The 13,501-nt window shown below is 34.8% G+C and overlaps 1 protein-coding gene across 1 annotated transcript in view; it reads right to left on the bottom strand.

Annotated features, from left to right (window-relative positions):
• Positions 1-3,377: 3,377 nt before the first annotated feature.
• Positions 3,378-13,501, bottom strand: part of LOC124722157 (monocarboxylate transporter 3-like) — a 28,491-nt gene continuing 18,367 nt past the window's right edge. The window contains exons 4-5 of the mRNA XM_047247360.1: positions 9,474-9,696; positions 3,378-3,868 (exon numbers count right to left, since the gene is read on the bottom strand). Of these exons, the coding sequence (XP_047103316.1) occupies positions 3,483-3,868; positions 9,474-9,696 (609 nt within the window). The 3' untranslated portion in view covers positions 3,378-3,482. The remainder of the gene's footprint in view (positions 3,869-9,473; positions 9,697-13,501) is intronic.

The raw sequence follows: 13,501 nt of genomic DNA, 5'->3' as shown, positions 1-13,501 counted from the left end.
TCTGTAATAAGATATATGTTACAAATTACTTATGTAGCATTTACAGTTTTTGTATCTAGTATGATGCTGCAATGTATTACATTATTCTCCCTAGCATGTTCAGAATGAACAGAAGTTACAAATATTTTTAAAAAGGTAAAAATGATCAGATTGAAAATATATAATCTCATCTATCCTAGTGAGTGTAACTTATATAAAAATTTTCAGTTTGTAGCTGGGTGACCTCACATAAAAAGTACAACATTTAAATGAGCATCATTCACATCTTTGTGATGTGGAGCCAGACAGATAGAGATGGTGCTTGAGCCTAGTATCTCCCTTAAACACATCCAGTGGCACTGGTGGGAAGAAGACCACTCCAGCAGCATCCATATACGTACTATACAGATACTGCCTTGACATTTCCTCAGGAGGTTGTGAAAATGACACTCATCAAAATATACCCATTCATTAAGCTCACCTCATTGGAACTTTATGTAAGATGAACAATGCTTGGAGGACCAAAACTGATTAAAATGAACTGCCAAATTCATTCCATTTGGAGCTGGGAATGAGGGACAGGGAGACTAATGCAAAAATTTAACCATTACTTCCGAATTATTCCAGAATGTCAGAGGAGGTTTAGTAAAAGATGAATATATGTATCTTATTTCTTGATGGTTGCATCTTATTAATATTTTACTTTTTTAATCAGAAAAAAGATGATGACATGTCTTTTTCAGTTTAGATGGAAGACACGGTTAAGTGGATTCTCCTTTACAAATGCCAGTATGAAAGTCTTACAATGGACACAGCAGCACTGAATCTTAATATTTATACTGTTCTGGTTAACTTAAAAATATATACAGTAAGCATTTTCGTTAACAGAAAGTGTGATAATGTTTATAGTCTTATTCAGCCTACTTTATATGATCTCTGGCATAACAAATCATTGAAGGATTTAGAAGTAGAGGAAACCAAGTACATAATGGAAACTTTTTTTTGCTTACAAATATGTGTGGATAGTCACACAAATAATATTGAGTTTTAAATTATCTCTGAGCAGGAGATGTGATATCTTGAAATATGAAACAGTGTGAACTGTACCTGTTACTTAAGCTGCAATGTTTAAAATATAAGACAATAGTAGAAACTGTTTATAATTTGGTGTACCAGTATTAACATTTGCAAATTGTGATTATGAATTAATAAAAAATATATATGGCAAACTAGTGTTTAATGTAATAGTAAAATTATTACTACAGACTATACCTTAATGTAGTTGAGCTCATTTTAGTCAGAAAGTAGTTTTATATAAGACAGAAATCACTAACCAGCTCTATTTACTTCATTTTGTGTGAGTTAATATCTTGAAACATAATTTATTTCTGGCAAGAATATAAACTACTTTCAAAATAATGTATGTTTTCGAGTTCAAGTATGAATAACAGGATATTTTCTGACAGTTACAGGAACTCTATCATATCATAGCAATTAAAATAAAAGAAAATTGTTTTTATTTCTCTGTTGGCAATACCGTGCATGTTATTATGTAACTGATGGATAATTGAAAAATGTTTTAAGTTTCAGTTTCATGAAAATATGATATTGTACTAAAATAATCTTTATACAATGAATGAGCAGTGTTAAGAGTTCCTCAAAACAGGATTTAATGCAATGTACACAGGTAACATACGAGTAAACAAAACGGACAGCATCAGGCATCTCATTAACATTTGGCTCATACTTAAATACAACATACATTTTCATACATTTTTCTTAAAAACACACACTTTGCTGTACAGTCATACTCATCCACACACCTATATGATTTCATGATATAAAACACATTTTATAACTTTAATTCAGAAATGTGACTCTGAATCAGTGATGTACATTTCTAGAGTTAACACTTTAATTATATAGTCCATTTTAGTATAACTCCAATCTTATAAGTAACAAAATATTTTAGTACAACATTTTTTTCTTCCTTCACTTGAAACTTCAGAGCTGTGCAACTTTACTAAGCATTTCTTATTTTACACATCCTTGTATCACAGTTATCGAAGGAAATAGACATGATAATTAGTGCAGCTCACATTTTAGCTTTTATCTTCTCAGAGCAAGCTGCAAATTTCTAAGTGACTGAATACTGAGAAGGGATAGAACATTGTGGAATATACTTCTCAGCTTCTAAGACAGACTGAAACCAGGCTTATCCATTGTTTGAATCTTCTAGCATGGTAACTCAGGAAGTTTAGCTAGAAGTATTTCTTATATCTAACAGACTCTGTCGATTCACATTATATTTCTGACTGGAAAATAATTAATGAACTTTATTCCATCACAGTAAAATGTGTTTAATTATTATACATGTACCTTATTCTTTGATTCATATATTTCCATGTACATGCACATGCATTAACATATGCATAATCATATCAAAGTTATTGAGTAAAATACATATGAGACTGGTTGTAGTTTACATATTTCTAATGAACCTTTCAACACCTCCATCCAAACAATGCAAAGAAAATCATGTGCTCATGAGGAATGCAACATTAATGGCTGCAGTTAACTACTTGTCATCTTGTGTTAAGTAAATATATCTTTTATGTTTACTTTCATTCATGCTAAACTGATAATGACTGTTTAGTGATCAACAGTTTAAACTACTTGCTAATGAATTATGATTTGCAGTGAATATCTACTTTTTTAAAGATCCACAAATTGTAATTGTTCACAAGAAACATACAGTGCATAACAGTTTTTTGTACTGAACATATCAAACTCATGCACTTCATCCTCTGTTGATATAAATGCATAGCTCAGTGGTTAGTATTTAACAATAACATATGCTCTGCCACAAGCATCAAAATAAAACACTGGATTTTCATTATATATATGTTTATGTTTCATGAACAGTAACAACGGAAACAGTCATTTCTACAAATAGTTATATGTCCTTCCTATAAAGCATATTTTACTTCTATCTCAACATTATTTAGTAACATTAAACTTCAGTCATGTGCAAAATTATTGCATCACTTCAAAAATTTATTCAGAAAACAGAAGCACAAATCCAGCAATCTTAGTGTGATTGCATATCTTGTTGTAGAGGCACAATAATGAGCTAAGACAGCACAGTTGAAGTTATACAAAAGAGAACATTGTGGTTCATATTTTTAGCTAAAAGCTGTACTAGTATGTTTATTCACTGTTAATCAACTATAAAATCACAGAGCACCACAGCACACTACATAAAATAATATGCTTTTTCAATTTGGCAACTTTTTGAAAAATAGGATAAAAATGTATAAAGACCCGCTATATGTGGTGTTCGTTAAATACTGTAATAGCCTATTTGATATACATGTAAAACTTTCACTTTATGACCTCTTTTGAGTGCTGTCCAGTCAGTCAACAAATATTATAAGTTGTGCATATAAATTGTTCACTAAGGTGAATATTATCTTTGGTGACATTGGAAACTAAATGTCTTTTCACAATACTGACTCAATTTGTTTTATTTCTGATGGAGAAGGAGCAGTCTCAATAATTTCTGGCACAATATCTGGCTCATTTTCTTCTTCCACATCCTCATTAATTGGAGTAAGTGCATCAGGGATAGGTGGAGCAGTAGGTGATGCTAGGCAGCGTTTCAGTGATGGTGCCAGGAAGCTGGTCACTGCTGAGACAAGGAAGAATGCAGCGGCCATGTAGAAAGGTATGGCATAGCTCTTGGTTGCATCATATACAGCTCCTGCTAGTGGTGACCCTACAATTGCTGCACCACCTCTGAACAAAATCAAAAGGCCAAAAGCGTTTGTGAGCTTATCAAGCCCCAGAAGATCAACAAGGATGATGGATGTGAGAGATATGTAGCCAGCTGGAAATGAAGAACAAAGTTGTTAACTTAATCTGTAATATACATATGAGAAATTTTTGATAAATGTCTTTATGACTATCAGCTTTCATGAGAGAGCTTATCTAAATATATCTGACTAGTGTTTTCCACACATTATTAGTATGTGTATCCCTCATTTTTAAGAGAATCAAATAAGATTTGTAACAAAACAAATTCTAATTTGATATGGTGACAAGCAGCACCAAACATTCTGTGTAAGATTAGATAAAATTAAATCACATAGGCTGAACAGGAACTGACAGATGTTTGTCTACTCATTAATCACACAAAGGTTCTGCAGATACCACTATGCATTTAATTCTTAGTAGTAAAATGTGACACGTGTAGATTTACAATCATTATTATATTTTTACCAGTTATTATTATTATTATCATTATTATTATTACCATTTTGATTTAAGAGTCCTGTTAATCTCACTTTAGGTCAATTAAGACACAGCATCTTACTTGTTATTTTACTTTAGTATTTGAAAAGAAAAAGAACAGAAATGTTGATTTGGGCCCAGCAGAAGGCAACTGGCCAGACTAGTTGTAGCATTAAAGAAAGTAAAATGATATGATAACCAGACGTATATTACATATAAAATAAACATTTATTTTGTTACTTTTCATTAGTCAGAATTTTATGTAATACTGTCTACTTATGTTTCCTCGGATACTGCATTTTCTGTTCAGAAATAAAAATTAGCTGGCTTTGGCATTCACACTTTTGTGACAGTCAAACAGTTCCTTTTGTCTTTTATGTGGGGTGTATTTTCTATGTGTAATTTTTGTAATGCGTTAATTAAGTAGTGACATCAACTCACTTGGTATGATTTTCTGGTATTACATAAAATATACAGGGTGTTTCACAAGCCTACTTATCGCTTCTATGAGTTGTAGAGGGGAAGCAGTAGAGAAAGTTTTGATAAGGAACTCATTTCCAGAAATGTGCTGTTTTGATGTAAAATAAGTTTGAAATTCAGTTAACATTCAAATCTCCCATTTCACAGTACACACACAGCAGACACAATGAGCCTGTGGTGTAGGTAATGTTTTGAATTCTCATCATTAGATCTGTTTCTGGCTGATGAATGACATCCTTTAAAATTTGAGAGTGCAGCACATATATGGAGCACTGCAGTCAACCTTCCTAGCTGCAAACATACCAGCTACCATTATAGTCAGATGAAAATGTTGAGAGATGTCATAATTACAACAGGGACTGACGGCAGTATTCTCAGTTTGTGTGTGTACTGTGTAAGTAGGAGTGTTGAAAGAGATATTAACTTCAAATTTATCTTGTATTCAACCTGTACATTTAAGGAGATGGGATCCTCATCCAAACTTTATCTAATAACTCCCCTCTACAACCTCTAAAAGCTGGTAACAGGGATTGTGAAACGCCCTATATAGTTGATTAGGTTGATTGTTATTAACAGGAAACATATGTAATTTCTCTGTTGGACGGTTTTTCTTCATATTAAGCAGGAGTTATTTATACAGTTCTTAATACTCTAGGTGAATCAGTGTGATGCTACAGCAAAACTACTGTTGCAACTTTTGTAACTGTTTTTTCATAATTTCCCAATGTTTCTTATCAAACACCTCCACCAAAGTTCATATTTATTTATCTATTTATTTATGTGGAACTGTAACAGCACAGCACAGTGAGTTATATATTTCACAGGGAAAGACTGAAAAACATAAATCTGCATCACTCATGGTTATTTGAACCATCTGAATCCTGCGTCTCCAACCATGTCATCTTCTTTGATGTTTCTTTGCCAGTTTAGGTTTCATGTACATCTACATCTACATTTATACTCCACAAGCCACCCAATGGTGTGTGGCAGAGGGCACTTTACGTGCCACTGTCATTACCTCCCTTTCCTGTTCCAGTCACGTATGGTTCATGGGAAGAACGACTGTCTGAAAGCCTCCGTGCGCGCTCTAATCTCTCTAATTTTACATTCGTGATCTCCTTGGGAGGTATAAGCAGGGGGAAGCAATATATTCGATACCTCATCCAGAAACGCACCCTCTCGAAACCTGGCGAGCAAGCTACACCGCGATGCAGACCGCCTCTCTTGCAGAGTCTGCCACTTGAGTTTGTTAAACATCTCCATAACGCTATCACGGTTACCAAATAACGCTGTGACGAAATGCGCCACTCTTATTTGGATCTTCTCTATCTCCTCCGTCAACCCGATCTGGTACGGATCCCACACTGATGAGCAATACTCAAGTATAGGTCGAACGAGTGTTTTGTAAGCCACCTCCTTTGTTGATTGACTACATTTTCTAAGGACTCTCCCAATGAATCTCAACCCAGTACCCGCCTTACTCACAATTAATTTTATATGATCATTCCACTTCAAATCGTTCCGCACACATACTCCCAGATATTTTACAGAAGTAACTGCTACCAGTGTTTGTTCCGCTATCATATAATCATACAATAAAGGATCCTTCTTTCTATGCATTCGCAATATATTTCATTTGTCTATGTTAAGGGTCAGTTGCCACTCCCTGCACCAAGTGCCTATCCGCTGCAGATCTTCTTGCATTTTGCTACAATTTTCTAATGCTGCAACTTCTCTGTATACTACAGCATCATCCGCGAAAAGCCGCATGGAACTTCCGACACTATCTACTAGGTCATTTATATATATTGTGAAAAGCAATGGTCCCATAACACTCCCCTGTGGCACGCCAGAGGTTACTTTAACGTCTGTAGACGTCTCTCCATTGATAACAACATGCTGTGTTCTGTTTGCTAAAAACTCTTCAATCCAGCCACACAGCTGGTCTGATATTCCGTAGGCTCTTACTTTGTTTATCAGGCGACAGTGCGGAACTGTATCGAATGCCTTCAGGAAGTCAAGAAAAATAGCATCTACCTGGGAGCCTGTATCTAATATTTTCTGGGTCTCATGAACAAATAAAGCGAGTTGGGTCCCACACGATCGCTGTTTCCAGAATCCATGTTGATTCCTACATAGTAGATTCTGGGTTTCCAAAAACGACATGATACTCGAGCAAAAAACATGTTCTAAAATTCTACAACAGATCGACGTCAGAGATGTAGGTCTATGGTTTTGCACATCTGCTCGACGACCATTCTTGAAGACTGGGACTACCTGTGGTCTTTTCCAATCATTTGGAACCTTCCGTTCCTCTAGAGACTTGCAGTACACGGCTGTTAGAAGGGGGGGGGGGGGGGGGGGGGCAAGTTCTTTCGCGTACTCTGTGTAGAATCGAATTGGTATCCCGTCAGGTCCAGTGGACTTTCCTCTGTTGAGTGATCCCAGTTGCTTTTCTATTCCTTGGACACTTATTTCGATGTCAGCCATTTTTTCGTTTGTGTGAGGATTTAGAGAAGGAACTGCAGTGCGGTCTTCCTCTGTGAAACAGCTTTGGAAAAAGGTGTTTAGTATTTCGGCTTTACGCGTGTCATCCTCTGTTTCAATGCCTTCATCATCCGGGAGTGTCTGGATATGTTGTTTCGAGCCACTTACTGATTTAACATAAGACCAGAACTTCCTAGGATTTTCTGTCAAGTCGGTACATAGAATTTTACTTTCGAATTCACTGAACACTTCACGCATAGCCCTCCTTATGCTAACTTTGACATTGTTTAGCTTCTGTTTGTCTGAGAGGTTTTGGTTGCATTTAAACTTGGAGTGAAGCTCTCTTTGCTTTCGCAGTAGTTTTCTAACTTTTTTGTTGTACCACGGTGGGTTTTTTCCCGTCCCTCACAGTTTTACTCAGCACTTACCTGTCTAAAACGCATTTTATGATTGCCTTGAACTTTTTCCATAAACACTCAACATTGTCAGTGTCGGAACAGAAATTTTCGTTTTGATCTGTTAGGTAGTCTGAAATCTGCCTTCTATTACTCTTGCTAAACAGATAAACCTTCCTTCCTTTTTTTATATTCCTATTAACTTCGATATTCAGGGATGCTGCAATGGCCTTATGATCACTGATTCCCTGTTCTGCACATACAGAGTCGAAAATTTTGGGTGTGTTTGTTATGAGTAGGTCCAAGATGTTATTTCGACGAGTCGATTTTCTGTTTAATTGCTCGAGGTAATTTTCATTATTAGTTCTTCCATGCACCTACACTTAGCAGATGGGTGTCGCTGTCACAGACTTAAGAAGTGTGTTTCAGATGATCATCAAGCTTGTATGAATTGTTTTTCCATACGACAGACAATAGGATGAATTTTAGCCTGTTTCAGCACCGATATACACAAGTGCAGGACCCTTAGAAAAAAATACTTTTCTCAACAATAAAACATTTAATATGCAATTATCAGCAGCAGAATTGGTAGCAGCATCAGTAGCAGTGGTAGCAGCAGCCAAAACAGCAGCAAGAGCAGCAACATGAATTGACACTACACAATACACACTCTTGGCAAATAAATCCTCGATATGCATCAAGTTGCCCAAGTGGTGTCATAATGATAAATTATAGAAAATCTCCATTATGCTATGGCAGAGAAAACTGAGCATGATCTGCATATAAACATGTCTGATGGAGAGTTGTTAACACTAAGTTGCTAGTTATTAAAAGTGCAACACTGAGAAAGATAATGTATAACAAAATTTTACTTATTGTTTATAAACAGAATATTAGAAAAAATACATGATTAAATGTGTAGGTGATCTGGGAGTATAAAGGATCAAAAAATTAGTGCACAGAACTGACACCATTGCCAGCAACAATGAATCTGATCCAGGTGAGCATCATGGGCACTGTGTCAAAGTGAAATATGGGTATGTCACTCCGTGCTGTTTTAAATCACTGCCAGTGTTCATCAATTATATTGGCTGACTAGTCTGTCTCTTGGCAACCCACCACCAGATATTATCAATAGATAAGACACCTTGAGAATCAGCTGGCCAGATCAAGAGTCAGACGCCCTCATTGTTGATGTAGGTCAGGATATCTGTATGACTCATTAAATGTATCCCACTGATATATTAAGAATATTTTTTTGCTGTTTTCATTATTTTCTGTGTGACAAATGTTTGTTCAAATGATGCTTGACTTTCTTATCATTTCATACTCTTTTCTCCCATGTCTACATTTTGTCATGCATTTATTTTGACCTTAATCTTTCTCTATCCTCTCCAACTTTCCCAAGCTATTTCCAAACTTTGTCTTGCACTTTGTCATGCTTGCTTTGCTTTCACCCTGTGACTGCTGTCTTTTTATTTCAGTATCTTTCTGTGTGTCAGACACTTTTTCATTTTTAACCATTTTTTACAATTATATTTCTGACTGTCAATATTTATGTGTGAACCATTCATTTTTCTTTTATTTTTACAGTTTTGAATATAGATTATGTCATGAATATTTCTTTCCTTTTCCTCAGTTACAACACTTATATGGTTCATGGTATTTTTCACTGTATTTCCTTAGCTTCACCTTCCAGGGTTTGTTTCATGTAAATGATGCATTTTAAGTGTTACAGTTTGCCTGTATCTGTATTAAATATAACAAGATAAATATTTTTTTTATAATTAACAATAGCAGTAATAATAATTTTAGTAGTCTTTCAATGCTAATACTTACAGACAGCAAGACCAAAAAATATTGCCATTGCAACATATGCTGCATAGGTATGACAGAAAGGTGTGGCAGCAACAGCAAATGTGCATACAACAAGGCAAATATTATTCAGCAGCAAAGAGTCCATCCAAGGAAAATCAGCTAGATAGCCACATGCCACTCTCCCCACGGTGTTAGTAATACCAATAATTGACAAGAGAAATGATGCTGAGTTGGAATCAGTTCCCTGGAAAAAGAAGAAAAAGGAATACGTGAATATGAAACAGTTGGTAATGTTGAGTTTGCAGTTAAGTTTTGCACAGGAGTTTTACAGCTAAAATGGGAATTATAAACAAAATAATGAATTTGAGAAATATTTTTCTTTGGTGGCTAGTAATTTACATTTTGAGACAGATTTGCCATTTTTGTTTTCTATAATGGATGAGCTGTCATGTAAGGCCACTTAAGGACCTGAAGAATAAATATTACTAATAAAGTAAGAGCACATCAGGCCTCAGCCACAATTTGGCATTGAAATAAATCAAATAGTGACAACAAAAATGTGTCCTGGACTGTATCTCAAACCCAGACATCCCAATTTATGACACCTTTTGTCTTAACTGCCATTGTGATGGGAACAGCTCACGCGGGCCTGAAGAAAAAGAAGGGACAACAGTAGGTAGTGTCAAGTGTCTCCTCCCTCCTGTCTCAAGACAGACTCCAGTGGATTCTCAGTCAGGTAACAGCAGTAATAGAATGAAAAAGCCGGAGGAAGGCATCTCGTTCTTTCATCAAAATATAAGGGCCTCTCAAACAAAACAGATCAACTTCTTATTAACATTAATGAAAAGGATAGTACAAATAATGCTCAGATTTTGTGCTTAACTGAGCACCATGTTACTTGTCATCTATAGTAAGTTATAGTTTAGTAACATACTACTGTAGGGAAAGTAAAGACAAAGGTGGAGTAGCAATTTATGTTAAGGATAGTGTAGCATACGAAGCTATAGATATCAAGAAATATTGTGTGGAGCAACAATTTTAGGCATGTGCAACAGAAATAATAACTAAATTCTACACAATAATAGTGTTGGCTGTCTACAGGGCTCCTTCAGGTGATATAAAAACTTTTCTACATTTCATTGAACTCCTTCTGTCAGGGATAGTTTCAAAATCAAAGGTTATTGTACTTTTAGGTGATTTTAGTATAAACTTTATGAGAGAAAATAAGATTAAAATTGACTTTGAGATTGTGATGACCTTACATAATCTGATATCAGTAATAAACTTCCCAACAAGAATTACATGAGTCCCAAACTCTGATAGACAACATTTTTTTAGATGTGAGCAGACATCAGGATTATACTTTCAGGCAGGTTGTAAGTGGGCTTTCAAATCATGACGAACAAATTCTCATTCTTTATGATGTTAATCTGTTCAAAAAACAATTTCCTCAATGGAAATTCATAAGAGTAATGAATGAAAAGACAAAAGAAACTTTCAACCATAGGTCGCATCAAATGGATTGGTCTTTAGTATGTAGCCATGATAATTTTGATACTAAATTTAACTGTTTTATAAATGAATTCTGTGCTCTTTTTGAAGAAATATTTCCCAAGAAATGGGTCAGAAACAGTGCTTCCAATTCTGTAAGTAAGCCTTGGATTACAAAAGGTATAAAACAGTAATGTAGAACCAAAAGGGAAACTTATGCTGCAATAAGATTATGTAAAGATGTAGAAAAATGGGAACACTATAGATTATACTGTAAAATTTTAAAGAAACTAATACACAAATCAAAAGCCCTTTATTATGAGAAGAAAATAGATAAGTGTAACAATAAAATAAAAACAATTTAGAACATTTTAAAAAAAGAAACAGGATGAGATACAACAAGCAAAGAAGATGTAAATAAAATCAGATATGAAAGTACCCTAGTAGATAACCCCAGAAGTGTGGCTGAGATTTTTAATAAACACTTCTTATCAGTAACTCAACAGATTGGTTGGAAGCGCAATGTTGATGAAGCTGTAACTCTTTGTCAAGCAGTATATTCAAACACAATTTCAGAAATGCACCTTAATCCTGTCACTGTAGAAGAAATTCAAAAAATCATCATGTCTCTAAAAAGTAAGAACTCTGCAGGGGTTGATAATATATCTAGTAATTTATTGAAATTACGATGAAATCCCAGTCTGCGTAATTAAAGATTGTATAGACTCCATAAAGGGGCCCATTAACAGACATAATTAATGAATCTTTCGAATCTGGATACTTTCCGGAGTACCTAAAACAAGCAAAAGTTATACCTATCCTTAAAAACGGAGATGTGGAAAATGTAGAGAACTACAGGCCGATCTCTATACTGTCTATCATTTCTAAAATAATAGAAATACTAGTCAAAAAGAGACTGCTAAATTACCTGAATAAATATAATCTTCTTTCCAATGACCAATTTGGTTTTAGGCCCGGAAAAGGCACACAATATGCTATAGCACAGTTCACTAAAGTAATTTTAGAAGCACTGGACAAAGGTGAAAATGTAAGTGGTATCTTTTTAGACTTGTCCAAGGCCTTTGATACAGTTGACCACAAAATCTTACTTCATAAATTAGGGCAAATAGGAATAAGAGGTGTGACAAAGAAGTGGTTCAAATCATACTTGGAAAACGGAGCTCAACGAGTTGAGATATCACAAGTTTCAAACAATTCCGTTATAAAACACCTGTCTGACCCAGAAAATGTGAATACAGGCGTCCCACAGGGAAGTGTATTAGGCCCAATATTGCTTCTTATATACATTAACGACTTCCCACAAAGTATCAGACATGGCAAAAAAATACTTTTTGCTGATGACAGCAACATAGTAATAACAGGTGAAAATCCAACACGACTGTCAGAAAGAGCAAACGAGGCCCTCAATGATGTCCACAACTGGTCATTAAAAAATAAAGTAACCCTAAATGTAAAGAAAACTAACTATATTAACTTCCAATTGAACAAAAAACACAATGCCACTAGAATAAAAGTTAATAATAATGAATTAGAATGTGTAACAAGTACCAAATTCTTAGGGATGAATGTAGACAGACAACTGAAATGGACAAACCATGTCAACATTTTGGCAAAGAAATTATCCACAGCATGCTATGCTCTTAGAATCCTTGCACCAGTATGCAATAATACCCGTCTTAAAATAACATATTACGGATATCTACACTCAGTCCTCAGCTATGGGATCATGTTTTGGGGAACAAGTGCCAGTAACATACAAACTGTGTTCAAAGTACAAAAAAGAGCCATAAGGATAATAACAAATAGCAACAACAGGGCCCACTGTCTAGAATTATTTAGAAAGCTAGGAATTCTAACTGTTTCTTGTGAGTATATCTTTCAGAACATAATGTTCATTAAGATAAATCTCAACATGTACAACACAAACAGCCTAATACATGACCATGAAACAAGAGCTTGTCACCACCTCCATCTAGATAGAAAGAACAAGGCAAAGACGCAAAAAAGTATATTTTATAATGGGATAAAACTGTATAACAAATTACCACAAGAAATTAAAGAAACAAATGAGCCCCTCACTTTCAGACAAAAGCTTAAAACCTTTTTAGTAAGTAAAAGTTGTTATACTGTAAAAGAATATTTAACATAGATGTAGATTATTAGCAACATATGACATTATCACCAAAATATTATGTAATTATAAATATGTGTATGACTAGTTATAAAAACTACACAAAATATGAGAAACCTGTTTAACTGTAAATGTATGTGTGCTCATGTGTTGTAATCTGACGACATCCATACAATATTTATTGTTCCACAGATGAATAAATAAATAAATAAAAATAAATAAATATTCTTGTGTGTGGATATGGGACAGTCTCTGTCATATTTTCAATGCTTCCCTTCAGAAAGGTGTTGTTCCCAGTAGACTTAAGTATGCCATTGTGAAGCCCCTGTACAAAAATGGCGATAAAGCTGAACTAACTAACTATCGACCCATCTATTTGCTGACAGCTTTCTCCAAAATTTTAGAA

Source organism: Schistocerca piceifrons, chromosome X (assembly GCF_021461385.2).
Source record: "Schistocerca piceifrons isolate TAMUIC-IGC-003096 chromosome X, iqSchPice1.1, whole genome shotgun sequence".
Lineage (NCBI taxonomy): Eukaryota > Metazoa > Arthropoda > Insecta > Orthoptera > Acrididae > Schistocerca > Schistocerca piceifrons.
This window is presented reverse-complemented; position numbering and strand designations above follow the sequence as displayed.